Source organism: Pteropus alecto, unplaced genomic scaffold (assembly GCF_000325575.1).
Source record: "Pteropus alecto unplaced genomic scaffold, ASM32557v1 scaffold34, whole genome shotgun sequence".
Taxonomy (NCBI): Eukaryota; Metazoa; Chordata; class Mammalia; order Chiroptera; family Pteropodidae; genus Pteropus; species Pteropus alecto.
In genome coordinates, this window is record NW_006435763.1 from 1,899,640 (window position 1) to 1,926,323 (window position 26,684).

Genomic DNA, 26,684 nt, shown 5'->3' on the forward strand with positions numbered 1-26,684 from the left:
TGTCAGTTTTCTACCCACTGAAGTTTTAAGAAAGTTGTTCTTCCAACAACGAACACAATGTTTGATGGACAGGGTTGGAAATCTGGTCATTTAAGATTAGAAAAGTGTGAGAAATGTAAAAACATTTATTCAGAACTTTTATATGAACCCCTGATTTGATAGCAAGCTTGCTCATAAGTTTTAAGCTAAGATTCATGTAATGCCAAAGCCCCATACCAAGGACTAAGTAACAAAACCTTGAAGTAGTTCCTTTCACCTAAATTTAAGAACTAATTCTAATTCAAAAGATGAGTGTATACAATGTATTGCTGCCACTCTTCATTAGCCACTGTATGTATTGCCTTGTTTATTATTAATTTCTTTTTGCCCTTGTACAGTAAAGGGCAAATACTGTTTGGTCTCTTGATCATTATTTAAAAATCCTGAACATAGAGGTTTGTAGTTCTAGTAGTATCATTGATGCTTCCCTAACTCTGTTCACATAAAACCACATACTGTGATATAGTTATTTGATTTATTGTTAAACATCTCTAACTTCCTACTGGGTTGCTGTTAAGATTCAGTCATATACACTGTACAAAGGCCTTGCATACCATATGCAAGCAGACCACACGTTTTTAAATTCTTTATGTGACAGCTTATTAGATAGATCCATCCAACAAATCTCCAGGTTCCAGTAACTGATACAGAAATAAAAGGTTGTACAGAAAACACACACTCATGGTATGATACAATATTGGTGATCATAAACAGACATTCTTCAAAAAGGTAGATGACAGTTTTTATTGTTATTACAAAAGCAAATTTAAAACTTCAGTGATTTGAATAATTGCAAGAGCAGACTAAGGGCTTAATCCTCACACAGGCACCAAGTCAGGCACAGTAGGTAGCTACATATCATTAAGAAAAAGGTTTACCTTGGATTCCCATAATTCCAAACAAGAGCATTCTGCCATGCTTTGGAATTGTTTTTAAAAATCAGCAAACCTAATCAGTCCTACTTTTTTTTTCCCTTAAAGTTGAGAGCTAGGTATTAACCTGCTGTCTAGTGAAAACTAGTCACTAAATCCTGGCCTGAGAGATTCACATTTCCTTTGGATAAACAGAAGAAACTAGCTGAAGTGTGTTGATTTCTGAGAGCCCAGTATGAGGCCATGAAATGCAGACCTTCCAAGGTCAGACCTTAATTTCACCTAATTCATGTGGATGATCACCTGAGGAGTGCAGGAGCTCCAACTCCGGCACAAATACTATTGCTGGGCACAGTTTATTCTGATAACATAGGTCAACACTGGATATAACACTTAATCAACCTAAAATCAGAGCTATAGTGCTGGGCAGCAGGAAAGGAGGTAGCAGGGACTTAGGCTGACATCTGAAGCATTAAGTGAATGTGCTTGGCAGAGGGGAGCCTTAGGAAGCACAAAGTGTCATTTCACCTTTGCTGCCCACAAACCTGAGGTCTCCGTGTTAAATTTTAAATGGCATGTGTGACATAGCAGAAAAGACAATTTTCAAAGGGTTGCTTAAGAAATCCTGTGTAATTTTCTACCTAATCAGACATGATGCCTGCTTTTCCCTTACATAGGAGAAAATAAAGGTATTAATCTACATTCCCACACCTCCAGGGCCCTTATAACATTCCTTAGTAAACCACTTGGCTAGCATATTAGTGTTTCAAGGAAGCATAGGATTAGAAATTTGTGAAAGTATTTATTGAAGGGGAGACTTAATATGTTTTAGGATATTGAAAATCAAGAGTACTATCATAGAGCCAAAATCATTACAAGTGAACCAAATCTACCCTGGGTTCTGGCAGTAAACTGGTTCAAATGGAATCCACTGAACTACTACAGGAAAGTAAAAATACTTCCTTTTCCATTTAATGTGAAATTTAATGTAACTAACTGGGCGCTAAATTTAAATCTAATCTTTTGAGTTGTGCTATGTGATTACATTTTTTAACAAGTTGCTGCCATGGCAGGATCTCTAAAGAAACAAGATCATGAATGTATTAGATGGCATCTGCTAGAATCACTGAGAAATTTGGAGGAAATAAAAGCCCTATTATTTGGAGACAGAAAATCATTCCCTATCTTGATTGCTATCTACCTTACATATGTCTGTGAGAGGATTAATGGCACAGTTTATTCTGATAACATAGGCCAACACTGGATATAACACTTAATCAACCTAAAATCAGAGCTATAGTGCTGGAACCACAATTTTCACAAAGGGTTAATGGTTGAAAGTTCCTGATGTTAAAGAGCTAAAAACTGTTTGTCCCTTGACTACCTTAAGTCTCTACCCAAAGCAATGAAGTTATCATCCATGAAGCAGCAGTCCAAGAGGAAGTCCATGCCAGTTAGGAAAGGTGTTACAGTGCTGTCATATGGAACAGTCATCAAAGATCATGGAGTAACTAGTCATAACTAGTGTTCCTGAAAATTGTCAGGGAGTTTGGCTGATTTTTTTTCAAAAGTTCATCATGGAAGCAGTTTCTGACCATTGGTTCACCATTTTCTTGGGTTGCAAAACTGCGTCTGGTTCAAAGTATGACACAAAATATCTACAGTGCTTCTTCAGCTGAGAGGATGGGGTAACTGTTCAATGGCATCATGTTCAAAGTCCATCCCATATTGTAAAAGCAGTTCTTGTAGTTTATGTAACTAGCAGACGACTATGAATTACCTCTTGTTACAGAGACCAACATGTACTTTTACAATTTACAAAGTTTTTACATTTGATTATCACATATTTCAAAGACTTTCAATTCAAAACAAAGAAATATACATAGGCTTAATTATTCAAGAACTTTACTATCTGTTACATAAGTTCATGGCAGTACACACTCAGTTCAACTCTTTTGGTTTGATTTTACATATAATTTCACTAAGTCCTTTTTGCCAATTAAAAACAAAGAATAGGTACTATGTTTCTCCCCCTCCCACAGTTAAGAAATAAAAAGTTTAGAATGGCAATTCCCTAGGTGTTTATTTCCATGATCGTTCTTTTCTTAAATTCAGTTCATTAATTTAAAAAAAAACTATAATTAAATAATCTAGAATTTAAGTTGTATAAAGAACATCATTAAAGTAAAAAGATGCAAAAAAATTACGATTCGAACATATCTATGCTAGAGGGAAAAAAAATGTTTAGGTCTATAATATATCCTAAATCTGACCTTATTTTTGTGTATTGTTAACTATATAAATGCACTTGCACTTGCAGAAGACAAAATGACAGCATAGGAATCTGTATTTGTTTTTCAAAGGTCCAGTATCTCCATACACTGCCAATTCACTTAGGACATTTATTTCCTCATCCAAATAACTAGCCAGTGTTAAGTAGTTTAAAATGCAGTGACTTTACGTGAGAATACTTCTCCAAAAACTTCGAAGTCCATAAAGCATATTGTGTTGGTTAATTTTAACAAGGTTTCTTCTAAATAATCTATTTGCACAAATGTGCAAGTATCCATGAAATATTTCTTTCATTACATTTGTTCGTGTTTTTTTTTTTAGAGGTAAGCCCTTCACAGTTGATATCCATGTCATTTTAAGAGTGTTGGCAACATGCACACAATATTCTAAAAGTGTAAACGTTTTAAAAGCAAACATAATTGGTTTTTAAAAATGGAAACTTAACTTTGGAAGTAATTTCAATGACTCTTGAGCTTTTAAAGATTCATTAAAATCCAAGCAATTGCTAGTATTTTATAACTTCGAAGTACAAGTACTGATTAAAGCTCTCGTATTTCCCAGAAAAATAAAAGCCAAGATGTGGAGACATAATTTAAATTTCATGCAGTTTAACAGCCATAAGTATAGTTGTAGGAAGCTGTAGACAATAACTTTGCTCTCTCCATAAAATGTAGCCTCGTTCATGAAATGAATGGGAATTCTATAGTTAAGAAAAAATGGTTAAGTTTCTGGTTTTGTCGATTAGAAATAGTTTAGGCTTTTCTTTTCTGGGGAAGAAGATTACAGGGAAGGGACATGTCATTAAAAATGATCATGTCAATTAAAATTATGAAGTATCTTATTTAGAGATAAATGATCTAAAAGAGGCTAAGTCTTCTATAAATGGCAACACTCAGAATCAAAGGAAGCTTCCAATAAACCCAGAAATTGTCTCTTCCATTTCTCATTTATTCTCATTAAAACTTTCAAATATTTGGTGATGGAAGGAAACCTAACTATGGGTGGTGAACACAATGCAATATATGTATGTGACATACTGTTGAATTGTACACTTGAAACTTACTGGATTTTGTTGATCAATGTCCATTTTTAATTAACAAATATGGAAAACAAAAGTAAAAATTTCAAAGTCATCCTTCAATCTAAAGCCACTACAGTACTGCATTGTGGTTCATCCAAATCATAGTTAACAAATTTCAGCTTTGTATTTAAGAAAAGTCAATTTCAACTAGTTGAGAAAAACTTATACTGTGCTTGATTCATTGTTAACTTTAACCTGTGCAGATTCTGATGGCTCTAAGTATGTCATTTAGTTGCTGGATGAAGTTTAGCTTTAACCAGCAAGAATCACTCAACCTTTAAAATCAGTGATACAAATAATAAACTGAGTAATTTGTATTATTGGCACTTGCAGTTGATACAGTTTTCTTACTAGATGCATGCAGCTCTTATAAATTCTAAAGGAGGCATTTTTGCCAGGTCTCAACATGCTTGCTTTATTGTAAATTCCACGAATTTAGTAAGTTAATGGAATTTTCTCTAGGGGTATAATTTCATTATGCTTTACTTACAAAAACTACAGTATGCTGTTTTAAAACAACTTACTGTGTTTAAGAAATGTTAAAATATAAATTGACCTAATAAAGCAGTGTCACAGTTGCATAAAGGTATTTAATTGTATGTATGCATTACCATCAAAACCAATTCTTTCCTTTAATACAAACTTGAATATTGTTTGTAAATGCCTCATTTAAAGTAGTGGATAGGCAGTTTAGAAAAGTCCAAGTAATAAAATGTATTCAATTACTTGGTAAAGTTAAAAAGCTAATGCAACAATGTTACATCCCGATAAAAAACATTATTCAAAAGCAATTCAAATACCGAAAAGGGTTTCAAATTGAATATTTTATTAACATGGTAGTTGTCTTTGTAACATGTGCACACACACTCGCACACTCAGAATGATCTGCCTGGGGGGAAAAGGACTAAATATGCCTAAAGGGAAATGAAAAATTAAAAAATTTCTGTAGGTTTTCATTATTGTAGGTGATTTTGTCCACATCACTTACAAAGCTACTGCCAAATCTGTCCAAGGAAGCAGTTTGAGAGGGGAAGAAAAAAATCTTGGGAAAAATTCAACAGTGGCATAGCAGAGCTCTCAATATGAGAAAGCTGACATAATGTGGACCTTTGCTGTGAATTTTGACTTTGCAAAATATGGGGAGAGGTTTGTCAATGGGCAGAAAATAAAGAGAAGGCGGTGTGAAGTAGGCTTTTGCAGTCTATTTTCCTCACAGTATTGTGCAGGGTCATCAAGAAAATGCTTAGTCTTTCTCTGGAACCAGTTTCAGAACTTTTCCAATTGCAATGGTCTTACCTAAAAGTAAAATTAGACAAAAAACCTTTTCAGTAGTTAACAGCAAGGCCATGTAAGGTATTAAGGTATTAAAGCTTATTATTTTAAATAATAAAAATAGTTTTTATAACATAAATTAGTAATTAACTGGCTTTACCACCAAAGGCATGATTTCTGATTAGGTAGTCTTAATAAGTGGGTCTTTTGCGGGGAGCTGAAAAGGAGACATGATTTCTTGTATCAAAAATCTCTCCCTGGATAAAGAAAATGTGGAGTATAGGTATAATGGAATACTACTTGGCAATAAAAAGGAATGAATTATAAATAATACATACGGCAACATGGTTGAAACTCAAAAACATGCTGAATGAAATAGACTAGACACTAAAGACCACAAATTGTATGATTCTATTTATATAGCTTGTCCAAAAAAATGCAGATACAGAGAAAATGATAATGTGTTTTCCTAGGGCTGGGGGTAGGAGAAGGGGGTGACTGTAAATAGATACAAGGCTTTCTTTTTAGATATTCTAAATGTTCTAAAATTAGAATGTGATAACTGTACACCTAGATAAACATACTAAAATTCACTGAATTGTACACTTAAAACAGCTCAATTTCACAGTGTCTGAATTATTCTAATAAAGCTGTTGAAAAGGGCTCTCCACCTTGTGAAAAACCTAAAAGCCAAGCCCCTCTTTAGGAAAAATAATTCCTGGGGTTAAAAATTCTCGCTACATTAATTTCCTCTGTCTGACTGGATCAGGTTATAATCGATAACTAAAATTCTCATATTGTAAAAAAAAAAATTTTCATTTTGTTATATTAATAGGACAAACCCAATAACCAGTTTCACTATCACTAAAGGAGAGTTTTTAAAATAAAAAATTTTATGGACTTTAAAATAAAATGAATATTGTTTTTATACAGATTTCTCTGAAGTAAGGTACAGGGCCCACATTCATTATACTCCCAGTGTTTTAGCATGGTTCTTCACATGGAGCAGATAGTTTTTTTGCTGAATGGAATTGGAACTAACATGTGAATTGAGTATTCTATATTTTAACTGAACCATAAAGTTTTACATAAAATTTTCCACTCCACAGAGAAATGTTTAATAAGGGTCTTTTTGTTTTCATGATACCAAAAGAATTTCATGGCCGCAAGATAAAAAAAAAAAGAAATTACAGCTGTTCAGATTCACTCAGAGGCAGGCAGAAATGGACACACACACAAAAGAATATGAATATTAAACCTCTAAAAATAGGTGTTAAAAGACTATCTGTGTATCCCTTCTATTCCTACTCCCATGAGTAGTGATTTTTAAATGATTTCTTCTGACCACAAAAATGACAAGATGTGTATGTACCTCAGAGGCTTGCTTAGCAAAAATTTGAAAGGGCATCACACATATTACAAAGGATTTCATCCCAGCAATGTGTTATTTAGTAAGTTAATGACTCTCAAAACCCACAACTAGCAAAATAACAAAATTCTTCCTTTAAAGAGCATTACTGCTAAAATGCATGGTTAATTTGGTCTGCTGTTCATTTAACTCATATTCGTATTTATTATAGGAATATATATCAGAACATGCATCAAAGTTCTCCATGAACTAGATGTAATGTGCACTATTACTCGGATGAAGATTACCAAAGCTACTACGCATCTCAGATGTACTACTAGACATCAATTTAAAGGCTTACCCTCATCTCGTAAGGTAAATCGACCCATCTGAGGGAAGTCTTTAAAGGTCTCAAGGCAGATGGTTCCTGCTGTCCTTAAGCGAGCAATGCATACTTGATCTTGTTTCACAAAACGAGGTCGAGTCTTACTTTTTTCTCCTGATTTTTTGTCTACCAAGCAAATTAAGGCCTATCCAAGAAAAAAGGATGAGAAGACATCGGAATAATGCCAAATAAAATAATCTTTAAGCATAGGATTACATCACTATTGCCGACCAGAAATTTCAAAGATCAAATGGTCTTAAAACACACAAACAAAACCCCCAATTATCTTAAGTAAAACTCACTGTTATTTCGACTTCCTCAATACAGGTATGAATGTGCAGCACTGCATTATAACCTGGGCAGATGATGGATTTGTGCTCTATAATCACTATCTGTCAAACAAACAAAAAAATTCATATCTTTATCCACAGGGCAAAAAAGAATGTGCTAAAGTGCCAAATATAGTATCACAAGAATGTGTAACTCACCATCTAGGAGGGACACCAACTTATTTTTGTTAGAAGTGATAGGTCAGGTCACTTGGCCTCGAAGCATGAACTCTGATATCCTTACCCTACTGACCTTCTTGGCAAGTGCCCAGTTAAACTTTAAAAAAGACACAGCAGGCAGATTTTCTTTCCTGGAAAGTCTTTCTTCTATACTTCCCCCAAAGAATTAAGTTAATCATTACTGCTCACATGCTACTAAGGTTTTTTCCTCTTAGATGTGAACTTATAGTTTTATCCATTTCGCTATATAAGGTCCAATAAAAGTAAACAGCTTTGTATCTGGCATCAAAATCTAACTTGATTAGTTGTCATACCTTGTAAAAGAACCAAAAAAGTCTGTGAACTACACCCATCATCTACTCTGCCACTCTCCTGGGGAGGTCAGGTTGCTAATAAAATGGAGAAATTGTGCATGTTTTCCTGTCTGGAAAGTTATTTGCCCTGAATGAGCACTCAAACCATGACTTCCAAGGCAACCATGCTCTGCTTATGGTAAAAGACACTGAGCAAAATAGAAGTAATATATAAACAGGAGATTAAAAATAAAAGGAACTTACAAAGAATACTACCTACCCCAGTAAGAACTTGTACCCTCTTAAAGATTTTATATTTGTGAGATACACATCATGGCTGTTGTAATACATATATATACATATGTACATACATATATACATATGTATATAAAATGTCATATGGCACGTCATCAATAATCAGGACAAAGGGCACTTAAATTCTAATTTCATTTAGACAGTAGAGATCATTAAGACAACTATAATAACTGGCTTACCTGGGCATCAAATGTGCGTCCAGAATGACAAAGATTATTAGGATCACATAGGATGAATCCTGGAAGAATCTCCTCTTCTTCAATTCCTTTCAGTCTGATTTTGAGGTTTTCACCTGGGGCTACAGAATCGGTTTCTACATCATCAGAAAGGATTCCAAGAACTTCCACGTTGTGCTTAAAAAGAAACCAAAATTGGAGGTTTTCTGACACATTCACTGCATCACAGGATCATAAAATGACCTATTTGCTGAATGGCTGCAAGTCACAATTTTCTGTGCTTGTTGATTAACCAAAATACTTATTACATTTGTATGACATGAACTTAAATGAAAATCATATCCCAGAAGTGCAACTGCTAATTTGTCATCTTTGAATAGCACAGCTTAATAAGTTCTAAACAGAACACAGTATAATCTAGCATTGCCTTTTTTAAAAATTGAAACATTAAATTTATGTGGATTTTAATTTTATAGATGTAATTTTTATTATGAAAAATTACTATTCGATTTAATAGACATAGCTTCCATTACCTATCAGCCCTCAAGAACATGAAGAGTGTACTTCTCAAAAAGTTATTTGAACAATTAAGCTTAAAAAGCATATCAACTTTTTTGGATACAGAGTTTCCTTTGGGGTGATAAACTGTTCTGGAACTAGGCAATGGTGATGGCTGCAGAATACTGTGAATGTACTAAATGCCACTAAAGGTAAATTTTGTCTTTTACCATAATAACTTAAAAAAATATATATATAGATGGGGAAAATGACCACAAGTATTCCTTGATTTTACTCCATTTCTACCCTTGGAGATAATTCAGATTTTAAAAACATATACCAGAAAACAAAATAACCATCTTCAAGACAAAATGATCTCATAATGGTAAATGAATGATGAAGAATGCAGAAACATCATATTCCAAACCAGAATTCTACAAACTGTCACTTGCTAAACTCTAGTAGTTTTACCCCTCTCTCCTATAATGGTTTTCTTTCCTCAAAGGTAACTTATGCCTCAATGATATCTCTGTACTGAAATTGCTTCCAAGAAGTGAAAGATAACCATATTTGTTAGCTAATTTTTTTACAGTAACAGGATAGAGTAGAAACTTAGCAGCTCCACCATATACAAAAGCTAAACAAGTATTGTTTAACCACTTTTCTTTTTCCCCCAAATAATCCAGCACAACAATCCCTTCTCAGACATGGCCTTTTATGGCTAAACACAATAGAGCTGGTATAAGATTAAGTTAATCTATAATTATCTCTTAGTTTATGAAAGGTATTAAAACAGACTTTTCCATCTAGAGATCCAACATGTAGCTTTACACCGAGTGATTTTAGGCTACATTTGCAAGGAAAGGATATCTGCAACTGTCTTCATAGATGCCAGTGTCTTGTCTGAGATGACTGAAGTGAGGTGCCCTGTCTCAGTTCAAAAAGTTTTAGACCCAAGTCTCTGATCTGTTTGACACATAATAACACAGAATCTTAAATGTTTGCGTCTACATAGTGTATGGGCTTTAAGTTTATACAAATATCCTTGAGTATCTCAACTTCTCAGAAATGAGCATTCAGATCATGGTGCTGAAGGGGAGAAAAGCCACTTTGCACTAAACGTGCAGATTCAGTTACCTCAACTTTTTTATTTTCGTATACAAACTCGAAGTCATTGAATTTGTAAATATCAGAACAAAAATCAGAAATCCCATCACAAGATAGTTTTTTATCCTCTGATATCATTTCTTTTGCTTCACCTTACTGCTACAGCCCAGTTTAGGAAGTAGAGGGCTGGTACAGGCATTAGAACCATCGGCTTCCAAGAACTCCTTTTAAGAACCAAGGGTTAACATGCCAACAACCTAGAAAAGGTCTAAATATCAATCTGCACCTTGGAATAATTTTATAAAGTATAAACGTAAAAAATGACCAATTTCTAATTTTACTCATTTAAAAATATTTAAATATTGTAAAACATGGAACATAATATTTACCATCTTAAACATTTTTGTTAGTTCAGTAGTACCAAGTACACATTGTTATGCAACCAATCTTCAGAACTCTGAATTCTTTTCCTCTTGCTAAACTGAAACTCTGTATCATTAAACAACTCCTTATCCCTCCCTCCCTCCAGGCCCTGGCAACCACCATTCTACTTTCTGTCTCTATGGAATATGACTACTCTAGGTACCTCGCAGAAGTAGTATCATACAGTATTTGTCTTTTTATGACTGGCTTATTTCACTTAGCAGAATGTCTTTAAGGTTCATTCATGTTGTAGCATGTATCAGAATTTCTTTTCTAAGGTTGAATAATCACTGTACATAAGTACATTTTGTTTATTCATTCATCCATTGATGGACACTTGGGCTGCAAACAATGCTGTTATGAACATGGGTATACAAATATCTCTTTGAGGTCTTGCTTTCAATTTTGGGGAGTATATACCCAAGAGTGGATCTGTCATAGTGTTTTCCGCAGCAGCTGCATAATTTTACATTCCCACTAACTGTGCACAAGTGCTCCACATCCTCATCAACATCTGTTATTTTGTTTTTTTGATAGTAGCCATCCTGATGGATGTGAAATGTTATCCCATTTTGGTTTTAATTTGCATTTCTTTTATGATTAGTAATGCTGAGCATTTTTCATATGCTTTTTGGCCATTTGTGTATCTTTAGAGAAAAGTCTATTTAATTCACTTTGCTTGTGTTTTTAGTCAGGTTGTTTTATTTTTGTTGTTGAGTTGTAGAGTTCTTTATATATTCTGCATATTAACCCCTTATCAGATTTATGATATGCAATAACTTTTTCCCATTCCATAGGCTGCCTACCTATTAATTTTCAATACAAAATAGTCTGGCACCTGTATCTTTTAAAATATTTAACTCTTCCAGAGACTCAGGAGGACTACTATGAACTGAGTTGTTTTTTTTTTTTTTTTTTAAAGGCAAGGCAACCCTTGGGTGACTTCACAGGTTGCAAGGACCTTGTCAATTATAATCCCTTATTTTTTTTTTTTTTTTTTATGCCTACAGCACCTGGTCTTCTTAGTTGGTCTCCCATCCAAGTACTAACCAGGCCCGACCCTCCTTAGCTTCCAAGATCAGACTGGATCAGGCTTGTTCAGGGTAGCATGGCTGTAGACTAAACTGAGTTTTTAAGGCTCACTTAAGCACAAGATATGCTGCACCTGCCCAGTGATTAGTATAAAGAGACAGCTTCCACAGAGCACAGCCACTTCATCTGTAACCAGCATACTAAGGCCCCTCACATATAGGTATAGCCCCACACTAAGTTACTTGCCCATAATGAATTGTACCTTTCTTTCATTGTGGTAAATACTCATCACATAAAACTTATCTTTTAAAATCATTTTACATTGTACAATTCAGTGGCATCTAGTACATTCACTATGTTGTCCAACTATCACCACTATCCAGTTCAAAAACATCTTCATCCCCCCAAGGACACCCCATGCCCATTAAAGCAGTCAACCCTCCTTCCAGCTCCATGAGCACATTAGACCTTTGTGACTGCTCTACAGACAAAACTGAACAAAATTTAAACTAACCTGCTATTTTCATTAAGATGTTGTTGACCTTCAAATTGCAGAGATAATTACCTTACAAAGAGCAGGCTTTAAACTAGAAACATTTTAGAACAAAGATACCTTGGTAACTCTAATATCCAATGCATAAGGCATCAAGAACTCCAAAGGATTATTCGTAAGGTGCCAATTATACCTAAACACTACATGCACAATGGATACCTTTTCCAATTCACTGTGCCTAAAACTGAAATTCTCACTTAAATCTAACAAAATCTCTGGAGGTTCTGATAATTCAGATCTATTTTCCTACATAAGCAACATTTTGGGAGTTGTTAGAGAAGCCCTCTCTGGAAAACAGGTAACAGTTTCTCAGTAACTTGTGATCTGCAAATATCATCAAGTGAGCAGTCAGAAATAAAATAAAGGAATAATTCATGGAGATTCTGCATGTTTTAACAAAACCTCCAATGATGAAGAAGTCACTATAAGGTAGGAAAGAGTTAAGAAGAGATCCATTTATGATAAAGGCAAATTCTTTTCTCCTAAATTAAGAACATCTTAGACATATTATATAGTAGCCAAAAAAAAAAAAGAGAGAGAGAAAGAAAGCTAACTATTATGAGTGAACCTGAGTTTTCATCCCTGGCTTACTTACTAATCCAGTGTGTTAGGTGGAAGCAATTCACTTAACCTTAACTCCAGATTTCTACTTCTTGTAAAATAATGGAGTTATTTTGGTGCATTTTTTAATTCTAACACAGTGCTAATTCTGACACCTCCCCATTTGTCAATGAATAACACCACATATTCTTTCTTAAATTTTGTACTTAATAAAATGTAATCCTGGATTTTAAAAGTTAAGTTGCTTTTAATGGAAATCCCTGAGTTTTTTTAAAAGTTCTAGCTCCTTGCTAACATTTTCAAGAGAAAAGGTAAATCTAATTCTTACCTTGTTTGGCATCATCACAAGCTGCTGGCCTTTACAAATAGATCCCGATTCCAGCTTTCCTAGGACCACAGTGCCCATATCCTGTTAATATTTAAAATGAAAAATCAAGTTCCAGATTTTTATTACCACTCTACAACTGTTCAACAACATAAAGTGAAATCTTGCCAGGCTTACCCATAAAAGAAAATCATTAGATCATCAGGTGGTAGAATGCTTAAAATTAACCTTAAATAAAGGATAAGTAACAAATAGTCTGTAACATTTGTGTCATAAGCATATGCAAAATTATAATACTAAAAGTATGCTTAAGATTTAAGAAGAAAGCATGGGGCAGGAGACAGCACAGAATTTTATGTTTGAGGATCTGAACTACTCGTTCAAATTCAGGTTCTTGCAATCTCTAAGCCTGTTTCCTCAGGTATAAAACTGGAAAAACAATACTTGTTCAAGAAATTTAGCATGAAGCTAATGAGAGAACAAAGTATTTGAGGGGGCAAAACATTATATATTGATATTGCAAAACTTAAAAAATCAAGTTGAAAATCCAGTTGAAAACAATAATGGTTAATTTTTTTTTTAAAGACTAATATCCAGTGTTGGTGAGGCTATGGTAAAACTCGCATTCATATATTGTTGGTGGCACAGTATAAGTTAGCATAGTATTATGAAAAGTTATTTGTCAGTATGCATCAATTTCATGTGCAAATCCTGAGTCCAGCAGTTTCACATGTATGAGTTTCTCTCCAAAGATGATCATTGTTGGCTTATTGGGAAACAGCTGAAATAATTAAAGCTGGTTGAATAAATTATGGTCTATGATACCACTAAATAATATAAGCCATTAAAAAAAGATATGTATGTTATGTTGTTATTGAAGTTGTTTCATAGTTTAAAACAATTATTTTACCTCCCATAAAACCCAATTATACTTGAACATTTTGGGTACCTTGTACTTATCCACAATTGGCAGCCTGATTGGTCCATCAACTGATCTATTGAAGTTTGGCAAATTATCCAGATATGGAATAAATGGTAATCCACTGAGAACATAACAATATCCATTAGAGTCAACATAAATATCAGAATTTTAAGTAGTTACATGACTGTAACTTTATACAGAAAACGTGGTTATAGTTTCATTCTACCCATGTACTCTTCTCATTCAGCCGATTATGCAGTTCATCTATTTCTCAGAACTAAAAATATAACAGAATAGCTCAATATAATATGAAAAAGCCTCCCCATGAACTTATGGTTTAGAAAAATATTTTATAGCAAATAGCCCACGCATTTTAATAAAATGATTACACTCTATTATTACTTTTTATGGACTTTTCCAGCTCTGAAATTGGGCTTTTATAAAATAATTTCTCCTTTAAAATACTTTATAGATTAGGGGACATAATATCGTCATGATGGCAATGTTCAAAGTGATCTACAGATTCAATGCAATCCCTATTGAAATCCCAGCTGCCTTTTTTTTTTTTTTTTGCAGAAATTAACAAACTGATCCTCATGTTCATATGGAAATTGAAGGGACCCGGAATACCCAAACAATCTTGAGAGGAAAAAATAACAAAATTCAAAGACTCACACTTTCCAATTTGAAAACTTACAGAGCTAATAATAAAGATGTCACCTTACAAAAAAAGTAACCTAAAGGGAAACACACATCTTAATGTAAGAGTTAAAACTATACAAGACTAATATAAAATAATATTTAATGTCAATTCTAAAAAAAAACCAACTATATACCAGGCTTAGAAGAAAGTAACTTCATGACTGGATTAGGCAATGTTTTCCTACATGTGACACCAAACACACAAACAAAAGAAAACTGGATTTCATCAAAATTTCAAACCTTTTGTGCTCAAAGAAAAGTGAAAAGATGGCCCACAGAATGGGAGAAAATATTTGCACATCATGTATCTGATAAGGGACATGTATCCAGTGCACAAAGAACTCTTAAAATCAATAAAAGAGAGCCTAATTAAAAATGGGCAAAGGTCCTGGTATTTTTAAAACCAAGGTTAGAGTCAATATTTTCTTAAATTACTTATTAAGATGAACTTTTTTTTTTTTTAAGGGAGAAAAGTTTACTTACATGTACCAAGGACAGAAATCTGATTGCTCTTTAAGATTTGCTCCAGTCAGTCCTGAGCAGGGCATAAAGTGAATGTCTTTTTTGGGATTGAAGCCAACTTTTTTCAAAAATGGCACTAGTTTCTCTTTACATTCTTCATATCTGTGAATATTTATAAATAACTCAATTATAATGTAAAGCAGTTAAATTCTAGTTTCATCATTAAATAAATTAGGTTTAGAAAAACCCCTGTGGAAAAATGCATACAATAACAAAACTATCCTTCATTCCACTAACATGTCTATAAAAAACCAGTAAGACAGGTGAGCTTACCTCTCATTGCTCCAATTCACTGTTGGATCATCCATCTTATTAATAAGCACAATTAAATGTTTTACACCTGCTGTCTTTGCCAACATTGCATGTTCTCTTGTCTGTCCTCCTTTTTCAAATCCAGTTTCAAACTCTCCTTTCCTGGCAGAGATTACCTATTCCAAGAAATCAAATAGTTCATTCTTACATATTCAGGTATACCCTTCTAGCAGAAAAATATCTTTCCTTGCAGTTTTATCAGAAGCTTTCTGTAAGAATATAGAAGAAAATGAGTTACAGCATACATGCTTTTGAAAATCACAATGTCTGAATGGTTTAAGATTTCATGTTTCTTCCAATCCTCCAATTTTCCAAAATCTAGTATGCCTGTGATATTTACAATTCACGTGATTTAGTGCCAGAACATTGACCGGGGGAAAAAAAACAAACCTGTAAAATGACAGAAGGTCTCAAGAAAACAGACCATTTCTTATTCATTTTTGTACCCAGTACCTAATTGTGGGCTTGGCATTTAATGGACACTTCTGACACAGTAATAGATAACAGCAATGGTAAAGGAAAGTGGAAACATATTCTCGTAAGTAAATCAAATTATAAAGAATTCTTAAGCAGATCAAAGTGAGACAAATGTGACCATGTTGTGACCATGTATATTATAATTCACCACAACCTAAATTCTAGCTTTTAGAAGGTAAATTGAAATATTTATAACTTAAGCAGGGCTGCTAACAGATACAAAGTTGAATTGGAAATGTCTTTCTTACCAGTACAGCCAAATCAGCTTGAGAAGCACCACCAATCATATTTGGGACAAAACTCTTGTGGCCAGGGGCATCTAGAATTGTGAAATGCTTCTTTTCTGTTTCAAAATAGGCACGACCCACTTCTACTGTTTTACCCTTGTCTCGTTCTTCCTGATTTGTGTCCAAGGCCCAAGACAAGTACCTGAAATAATTTTTAAATAATACTGATAAGAACATGAGAATTTTAAAGATATTCTTATATTATTATAGGTATAATTGATGACATCCAGCTTTGTGTCCACACTTAAATCAAGAACAGGACTGGGCAGAAATGAAAATTAAGAGACTAAAACTTGCATTATTGTGATTTAAACACTTGGAGCTTTTACTTATTTCCAGTCAACTATATATTCTAGAAGCACACATTATTTATTAAAATAAGCTGACAACATAGAGAGTAGTTAGTACCAAAGACAATATTATAGCGAGTTAAGTAAGTTCCTTTATATTTCATTTTTATAATCATCTGGCATTAAGTATAATACAAATAATGGATGTCTAAGGATATTTTTCAAAGTGAAGGCCACTAACCTGCTAATTGGGAGCAACAGTTACATGCTAAAAAAAATTTCACTACTTTGCCATGTAAAAATTATATAAGTTCAAATCATCCATAATAGTTACTTGCGATTACCTCATCTGTATTTCATAGTATGTAATCCATTTTTTAGTATAACAATAGATTTCCCCCCTTAATACTGAGCAATATAATAAAAAAACCCACCATCAATGTTCCATTCAGATAAAACTAGTTAAAAATAAAATAGATAAGGTTAGAAAAAAGAAAAAAGTTGTCCTTTTCTCTCACCACTCAAAGCAACCACTGTAATGTCTTCCATTTTTTTTTCTTTCTACTGTTCATTTATATAGTTAATGATCTTATCCTTAGGTACTATGTTTCTTGCCTTCCTCCCAAATTCCACTGCAACCTAAGTTCTATTCGTGGTTACTATAAAGTCTATAAATGCAATTTTTTTAGTGGTTAGGTAATGGCCCAATTCAATGGATGGTCTATAATTTATTCAACAAGTCTCTTATTACTGAATGTTTCCAAATTTCTCTAAGTTTTTAAGTCATGAGGAAATGATCTACTGTGTAGTATGAGAGGAAAGGAAACTTTGTTAAGACACCATTTTAGACATCAAGAACTTTTAGTAGACCAAAAAAGCATTAAGTGGGCAGTGTTTCTTTAAAAGTAAGTAATAGTGTTATAAAAATTTACTTACCAAGTTTCTCTGTTTTTTTCTTTCGCTTCTCTTTCATATTTCTCAAGTGTCCTTTTATCAACCATTCCAGTCAAATACCTGAAAAATGTTTAAAGAAAAAAGAAGATCAGGAAATTACTCAAGGAAATTAAGAAAACTTTAAAGCTCTGGAGGGGAATTTCAACTCCAGAAAACAGTTAAAGTAAAAGTATCTCTGATAGATGCTTAAATTAGGAAAGTTTCAGTGGTAAAAGATACTCTCATAGTTTCAAATTAACTCCCACAAAATAAAAGAAAAATAATAATAACCTTACAGTAGAGAATCCTAGTAGAAAATACTTTAACCAAGTAATTATGGCTCCTATCACCAATAATAATAATAATAAATACACATTGGATACTGACATTTATCCCAAAAGGATGCACTGTGCACAACATAGCTTCTGTGATATACCTGCCCCAAATGCATAACCTCAATCTAATGTAAAAAGTATCAGACAACCCTATAACTAAATAGCACTCTTCAAATTACAAAGGTTGTGAAAGACAAGACTGAGGAAATGTCTCAAGTTGGAGAAGACTAAAGAGAGAAAACAGCTAAACGCAATATGGACTCTTAGAACAGAACAATAATATTAGTGCAAAAAGTAGTGAAATTTGGATAAGGTCCATAGTTTAGTTAATAGTATTGTAGCAATATTAACTTCCTGGTTTTGATGATTATAATATGGTTATGCAAGATGTTATCATTAGGGTAGGCTGAGTGAAAGGTATATGGGAACTGATTTTGTAACCTTTCTGTAACTCAAATTATTTCAGAAAAAGGTTTTTTTTTAAAGCAAATGTAAATACAATATAAAATGATCCCAATAATGTTGTTCAAGCAATTGAATTTTACTAATACAGTTCAATATTTAACATTTTAAAAATGTTATTCAAGTGAGATTTAAAAATAATTCTCTAGTAATTCCAGTTCTATCTTTCATCTCTATGTGTTCTTTGTGCAGTCATCTATAGTGCATGTTTCTAACTAATTGAATGTAGAAACCCAGTGAAATACCAATGAAAATTATAGCTCATGAGCAAAAAATATACATTCTCCTATAACACAACATCAAATGGGCCTTATACTTTCATCCACAGAGCCTTAAGTAAAAATCCCTGTTTTGGGGTCTGTTGGGGAAATCTCCAGAAGTGAGAACTGGCAAGATTACCAATTAATATTACCTAACCAGGCAAGACAATGATATACCCTCTAGATCCTCTGATGACACAGTTTAAAAAAATGGGTCTCATCTAGGAGGGATTAAACTTTTAAGACCTTTTAATTAAAAAGATTTTTCAGTACTAGAATATATTACTGAAGGCCAACCATGGTGTTTTCATACCTCGATACCGTCTATAATAAAAAATATATTAGCATGTAAGCCGGACAGCTTGTCTTTGATTAAATCCACATAAATTTGAGGAGTTCATGAATTAGGATAAACCAGTTCCCCCCATGCACCAGATTCAAGAGCTGGTTTTCAATATTCCTCAGAAAATTATATTCCAAGACAGATTTCCTCTAAGCTAGGGTTCTATATTAGTTTTTATAAAAGACAGCTTTCAGAAAATATATTTAATTCATGTTACATGACAGTCTGACAGTGATAAAAGAATTTTAGTGAAGGCCTACAATCCTTCAGAAATTACTAACAATGATCACATTGCAAAAGTTACTCAACATCAGCCTTCCCTTCTCTATAATGTCATTTTATTATTTTTATTGAGGTGATCTGTTTTATCAACTTTGTATGATTTTTATGAATATTTACAATGCTCCAAATTCTTTCAATTGAGTTAACTACTGAACAAAAAATAGAGACTTACATTATTTGCCCTCCGATGGTTGACTTGCCAGCATCTAAAAGTAACAATATCATCAACAATATGCAAAGCATAAGTGTCAAAAATATTTTTAAAAACCAACCACTAGATACTAACACAACTAAAGATATGGTTTAGCACATATAATTAAATCTTGCAAAAGCACTGAAATTCTAGAAATCTAGAGAAAAGGAAGTTGCCATGTCCTTCTATAGCTCAATAATTTAGAACTATTCTACAGATAAAGAAGAAAGAATTTTTGAACAGATGCTCCCTGACCTTCAGCTAAGAGCATAGCAGCAAAAGAATATCAATTATCTAAAGAGAGCCTCAGAGGAGAGCAAAAGTAGCCAAAGAGTTGTGACTACAGTTAGGTAGTCTGCCTTTCATTTTTAGCGGAGACAGGTGTTCTTTACAAATTCCAAAGTTCTTGCTACTAAAAAAGTAGAATGGTGTATGTAGCATCATGTCCAGAAGAGGGCAGAGATAAAGGAAAGATTAAAAAAAAGGGCACATAATTCCGTATCTTCACAATTCTGGGGAGATGTCAGATGATTAGAGAATATCTCAATAAATAAAAATTGGCGGGTGGCGGGGGGGGAGTGCTAAATCAGCAACCTGACTCCAAATTACTAATTTCTTATGTCACATAATCCCATAAAACGAACAAATTAAGTTCACACACACAAAAATAGGCACATTTCCTAGGATATTAACATATCCACTGAGCCATCATCAGTGGATTAAAGACTAATTATGCATCACATACAAATACAATGACGCTTATCTTCTTCCAGTTTCCATGCCATTACAAAATTGTTAATCTGTCCAGCCTTCAAGAACAAAGTGTTGGCAATTTCTGCCAGCTAAGAAATCTGGCAGGTTAAAAATCAGGGCATTTTAAATTAACTCAGTTCAGTTTCACTAAACACTCCCAAAAAACTAAATAAGATGTTCCATGTTGACGTCCTTCATAATTTTGGTCATTTCTTAAAATAGCCATGAGTGTAACTTACCTACATGCCCAATGAATACTACATTTACATGTTCTTTTTTAGGAGCACCTGGCGGTGCAACCACAGATTTAGGTTTTGGTATTTCCTCTTCCTCTTCCATCATTTCTTGGGCATTTTCTTCTGGGGGCCTACCATCTCCCAAGGAACCACCCCCTGGCTCTGCTTCACTTATTTCTTCTTTGTGCTCCCATGATTCTTCTGGGGACATTTCTGTCTCTCCATTTTCTACTGAAATAAGGCATTTTAACTTAGTATTCTGAAAAAGATTTATAATCTATAGACTTTATAACACAGACGCTTTCAAACAACAAATGAAACTTTGCACATTTAGTTCCATTCCCTGATGTCTAGTGACAGACACATAAGCAAGAAAATCTTTCACAACAGAAATGGATAATAATAGCTTTCGAGCTGGCCTCACCGCTGACATCAGAGCTCTGACTCAGAGACTATGAAAGACTGCCGTTTTAACAAAGCTTCATTTTCATAAGGACGAACATGTAAGCAGGGGATCTAACATTACTAACAGCCCTGTTATTCCAGAGTTAAGATGCTGACAGTGGAAAAAAGGGAAAATTTTAAATCAGAACACAGGAAAGTGTTAAAGGATTCAAAAGATCTTTTCTTTTTCTTCTGCAAGTGTTAACTTTGGCATCAACTTTATTAATTGCCTTGAGAGTATGAAACCCTTAAGAGTAATAGTTACAAAAGGGAAGAAAAATTTTCAAAGTCTATGGAACAGGTACAACTATTTAAACTGACTGTAACATTCTTCCACTCAATTCTTTTATATTGGCAATCATAAATTTATCACAACAGTATTAATGCCCAATTAGTTCTGCTTTCTAAATCTTAATAGCAAAGAAAGACTCAATGTCAGTTTTAAATGTAGGCATTACAATAATCATAACACTTACATTTGCACCTTAAATCTTGAGAGTGAAAGAGTTTCTTATTACTGTATTAATATGGTCAGAAATTTTCTTACCAACAGGTTCTGAAAGTTCCATGCTAACAGCTGAATTTGAACCTAGACAAGAAATTGAGATATAATATATATTTACAAAACAATATCTAGCTTTACACACTGTAGATAACTTAATGTTTTCTCAAATTAGATAGTCAAAGAGTCACATCATAGGAAATTACCTTCACACAACAATGACTGTTCCTCTTGAGAAGGTTCCACAGGTGCTGTTTAATAGAAATAAGTTCTATTAAAAATAAAGACCTATACATTCATTTTATTTATATTTTTAAAAACAGTAAAAACATCCAAAACACAACAAAAACCTCAAAATTCAGACCAATGGCAACTAACTCAGGTTTTCAAATTGTCTGTTTAACCTACTTTTTAAAATCTACCAATTATAGCCAATTTTAAAACATTTTAAGTAACTGAAATGTATTCATAAAAGCATGCTTATTCTATTTGCTTCCTAAACTTTCCTTCACAGATACTGTAAAAGTAATCTGTAGCTCAGTACACATCGGATTAGTAAGATTTGCTCAACAAATATATATTGCTGCTCTAGAGTTTCTTTTGGTAGCTCTAGCCCAAGAAGTCTATGACTAGCCCTTTTTAAGATTCTATAATCATACATGTTATCATCAAGATCCCTGAATAAATTATCTTTGCTACCAATAAAATATAAAATTACAACATCTCAGAAAAGGTGATTACAATGATGCCAGTTTTGTTCTATATTAGAATTCTAAGATTAAGCAACAATCCATTTTCCACATTACAGATCTACTTATGACATCACTGGAAGAGATGTTATAAGAACATATACTTGTTACCCAACTATGAAGTCTATTTTTTTTAATGTCTGATAAACTTAATTGACAGTCAAATATGAAAGTGCCCTTGTTTTAAAGAATCTCCAAGATATAAAAGACAAAGAATTTGAATCACATGAATCCTGCACACCAAGTAATAAATAATTAATTCATAACCAGCAAAACTCATATTTAAAATCACTACCCGGAAAGTATTAACACATGTCAGAGTCAAGAAAAGGTTTTGGGCCCAATCTTCAATAACATAAAATCGTTAAAGTAGTTTCCTGTCCCTGATAAGTAAAGGGCAATCAAGTTTTTTTCTTGATGCAAGTGACACATCGAGTATCACTTAGGAAGATCATGCTATGGTAGTATATAGATGAACTAGAGAGGGAAAGACACTACAAGCAGAAAGACCAACATCACTACTACAAGAAAGCATGCCATTAGGATAACAGAGCAATACAACTAGAGAGGGGGGGTTAAGTGCAAAGATAATGAATGCAGTATCTGACAGGAGTAGGAAGAGTGAAAGGTCTCAGATGACCCCAACCTATGTGACTGATTAGCAGGATAGTAACAGAAACGGAGGGAAAAAATCAATTGAACTAGGTTTAGAAGGGAACAGGAATTATACTTCAGAAATAATGTAGATTAACCTTTGTTTTCCCATTACAAAGCAAAGTTTATGGGTAAGTTAAGGAAAAGTTATTGAATTCAGAGAAAGCCAGGCAGTGCTAAATGAATTAAGTTCATATGCCACCCTAAAGATGGAGGAGGCGGCATGGGAGAGTGGTAAGAGGCTAGAACTGAGCTGATTCCTGACTCTAAATTGTGGCTTGTCACTACTAACTTCTGAGATGTAATTATTTCATTGGATTCATAGAAATGACATGCCATCTACCTGACAGGATTGTTGAAAGGATTAAATGAGAATACATGTTTAGTGTCAATTAAATATAACTCCTAGCGCCAAGCAGATACTCAACAAATGAGTCTTCACCCCATAACATGTACTGAGTATCAACTCTATTTTATCAACTAATATGTACTGAGTATGTATTATGGGCCAGACAAGGAAGGATACAAAGTACTCACAAATCCATACAGTGCTGAAGGTGGGGGTGGAGGTGGTGGCACATTATCCTAACTCCAGTGAATTTTTATTGAGCTTTTATATGCTGATTGCTATATAATGTAAATCCCACCAAAACCCTATGAAATACTATAATCACTACCATCTAATACACAGACATATCAGACTCAGTTGGGCTTTTCCAAATCATACAAGTGCTCTCTTGCCTTTCTTCAAACAGCCTCTGTTGAAAGTCACTCAGTAAAAGTAAACTAAGTTATGATATACAAGTATTTTAAGGCACAAAAAAGATTTGAGACAATTGTTATGGTGGGTTCCCCCCTCCATCACCCGATATCCCCCAAACTGTAAGTGAGCTTTTCAAAGCCAAATAGTACATACACCTGAACACCCAGTTCTAGAACCAACTCTTAGATTTACAGACATACAATACTGTACATGCATAAGGCTGTAAGGTACTTCTTAGGACTGTTACATCAGTCATGAGACCACCTTCACAGCTGCATAATGCCGCACAATGAAAAATCTGTTCACAGTTTTACTTTTCAAAACATTCTACATTTATGTTTATCTTAAGTTTGTAAAGCTCAGAGGCAGAGACAGTACCAAGTACTGCAAGCAATGAAATGCTTAATATACACATAATTATGATATTAAAGAGTCCTGAAATAAAGAAATTGACCACAGTTTCGCTGCTCTGGAAAAAAGCTTTCCATGTATTCAGATCATGGATCATGTTATAAACCTAACAAAGCTAGCAACATTTGCCAACTGATGATTTTGGAATATAAGAGCCAGAAAAATCACAAATATAGCAAAATGTTATTTAAACTTCTCCATATAGTTGTACCCAGTCTTCACACAGGCACAGGCAACCATCTCCTGTTCATCTACTCTGGTCTTATTCATAATGCATACCACATCCAGATTTTACTGACTACTCACAAGCAGGGGTTTAGAATTCTAGGTCCAAAGTCATTTGTTTATGGTTAGCAAACAGATGACTGTTAGAGCTTGATTTCTCAGATCCTACACGGTTCATTATCTTCTAGTAAAAGAGAAGTTAATAAACCTCCTGAGGAAAGAAATTATGGTTTCATATCTTCCAATGGTATCTCCGTGTTCAGAAACACACTCTTATCAAGTATTCAAACAAGGAACAATTCTAATTAAGTAGGAAAGTTATCTGTGTGTACCAGTGAATAAAATTGTCATACCCCAAAGTAAAAGGAGAAACTAATACTGTTTATGATAAAGGAAGACAAATGAACTGGCTGTGATACTTGGTATATTACCACAAATTTTAAAATAAGAAGTGAAAAGATTTTACCAGAAGACACTACTACTTGTGGTTTAACGAAGATGATAATCTGGATTTTTAAATTTTTAGTTAAATTTGATTATAGTGAAATAAGCCAGCCAGACACAAAAGGTCATATGTTGTATGATTCCATTTATATGAAATATTCAGGATAGGTATATCTATAAGACAAAGCCAGAGCTAAGAGGAAAGGGAAATGGCGATTAACTGCTTAATGGGGACAGGTTTCCTTTAGAGGTGATGAAAATATTCTGGAGCTAGACAGAGATGGTAACTGTACAACACTGTGAGTCTACTCAATGCCACTGAATTGTTCACTTTAAAATAATTAATATTATACTATGTGGACTTCACCTCAGTTTTTGAAAAGAATGTCTTTTTTTCTTTTAAAGATTTGATCATGGATTAAAGGACTTCGACATGGAGAATCCTTCTTCACCAGTTCATCAATACAGCACAAATTAGTCAAGGCCATACACGTGGTGGGTAATGAAAAGTCATGATTTCATTCAAGGTATGTTTAAACACAAATGTTTGCCCAATTCTTGAAAAGTGCTTAATCCATATATTTCACAAATCAACAATTTAAATTTGTACTGCTTTAGATATAAAATTAATCTTTAATCTTTGTACACTAAACAGTGATGTTTAAAATAGTCATCCTAAAATGTCTTAATCCTGTTAGCTAAATGGAGTGTTCATTATAAAGAAAACAAACAGCCTTTTGAGCCACACTTCTCTTGCTCAGCCCCGCTTCCATGTCTGGAAGTGTACTTTCCCTTCTAATAAAGTTTTTCTTTTCCTAGTGTAAAACAAAAAAGAAAAGAAAGAAGACAAACAACTTCAGTGCAGTCAAAGAAGTCAGAATTGTCTTGTAATGCATGTTGGAAACGAGAAACAGTGTTACAAAATTCTGCCCAAGTTTCTGCAATGATGGAAATATTCTAGTCCCTAGGTACATGTGGCTATTAAGCACGTGAAAGATGGCTACTGTGAGGAACTGAATTTTAAATTTTATTTAATTTTAATTAAATAGCCACATGTGGTTCTCAATTATAGTACAAATTTGTCTTACCTGATTTTCCACTTCCATACCACTCCTCACCCACCCAAAACCCTGAAAGACTAATGATCTCTCTTCTGAACACCTCTAAGATATGACCCTTCTTTCAATTACAGGAACTCACACACATTAGTTAGTTCTTGTTCCCTACGAGATTACAGACTTCCAGAATAACTGTGGCTTTCTGAAATATGGAGACTTTCCTCTCTCCTCTTGTAGTCTCCACAGGTTGGCAGTGTATTATATAGAGTAAATATAAAATTGATTTTTACTGAATTAACTTTAGTAGTTTTCTTTTGATTTTCATAGCTCACTAGCTCCTTGTAGTCTTTATCACTTCATTTTTCTTACCATCCCTAGTGTCTATCTATATGTTCACTGCATTTCCATTAGTGTTCAGTAGAGTAAAAAAAATTTCACATGTGCCAATTTTCTAAGGTGTTAGAGAAACACCATATTCAAAAGATATTAAAATATAGCCTGAGTAAGAAGCTAAAATTCTCTAGCACTCAGGTAACTATACAGTCTTACCAAAATTGCATGCTGAGGTATTTTTCTCCCACAGACAATACTGGAAGATAGTAAAAGCAGATGGCAGAAAGACCACAGAACACATACAAATACCCACAGTGTTACCTTAATTACTTAAAATTAAAAATAAAAAACACAATGCTACAGTGAACAGACCGTTTAAAGTATTTTCTATCATCATTTCCTAAAATGTATGAAGTAATTTCAAAATATTGCTTTAAATTAGAACATGCCTACTTATGACAATGTTACCCTGCTACTACTGACACAAATGTGGAGGCCGTGCCACAGTCTGCAAACTCATGGGCCCAGTTTCTGAAATGTCTCAGCTAAAAAGATCTTTTAATATCAGATCACAAGGAAAAGACTAGTGGACTCACTATTACTAGACTAAGCTTTGAAATCATACTTAGATTCTAATCCTAGCTCCTCCATTTATTCGTGGATGTCATCACCTCGCTAATTTATTTAGCCTCTCTGAGCTTTAATTTTCTT

At 33.8% G+C, this 26,684-nt stretch overlaps 2 protein-coding genes and 1 pseudogene across 4 annotated transcripts in view; 1 reads left to right on the forward strand and 2 right to left on the reverse strand.

Moving 5' to 3' along the window:
* TNFRSF17 (TNF receptor superfamily member 17) overlaps positions 1-26,684 on the forward strand; it is a 98,167-nt gene that overhangs the window by 3,246 nt on the left and 68,237 nt on the right. The window contains exon 2 of the mRNA XM_025046122.1: positions 24,988-25,109. The gene's annotated coding sequence lies outside the window, so the exon portion shown is untranslated. The remainder of the gene's footprint in view (positions 1-24,987; positions 25,110-26,684) is intronic.
* Positions 5,090-26,684, reverse strand: part of GSPT1 (G1 to S phase transition 1) — a 28,342-nt gene continuing 6,747 nt past the window's right edge. For 2 of the 3 annotated variants that reach the window (XM_015588601.2, XM_006910892.3), the window contains exons 2-15: positions 21,543-21,587; positions 21,382-21,423; positions 20,394-20,621; positions 19,381-19,414; positions 17,530-17,607; positions 16,265-16,445; positions 15,501-15,655; positions 15,189-15,329; positions 14,031-14,124; positions 13,085-13,165; positions 8,586-8,759; positions 7,592-7,681; positions 7,266-7,434; positions 5,090-5,580 (exon numbers count right to left, since the gene is read on the reverse strand). In XM_015588601.2, coding sequence (XP_015444087.1) covers positions 5,528-5,580; positions 7,266-7,434; positions 7,592-7,681; positions 8,586-8,759; positions 13,085-13,165; positions 14,031-14,124; positions 15,189-15,329; positions 15,501-15,655; positions 16,265-16,445; positions 17,530-17,607; positions 19,381-19,414; positions 20,394-20,621; positions 21,382-21,403 — 1,500 coding nt within the window. In that variant the 5' untranslated portion in view covers positions 21,404-21,423; positions 21,543-21,587 and the 3' untranslated portion in view covers positions 5,090-5,527. The remainder of the gene's footprint in view (positions 5,581-7,265; positions 7,435-7,591; positions 7,682-8,585; positions 8,760-13,084; positions 13,166-14,030; positions 14,125-15,188; positions 15,330-15,500; positions 15,656-16,264; positions 16,446-17,529; positions 17,608-19,380; positions 19,415-20,393; positions 20,622-21,381; positions 21,424-21,542; positions 21,588-26,684) is intronic. The other variant, XM_015588600.2, reaches the window with a different exon arrangement.
* LOC112479162 lies at positions 11,612-11,730 on the reverse strand (annotated as a pseudogene).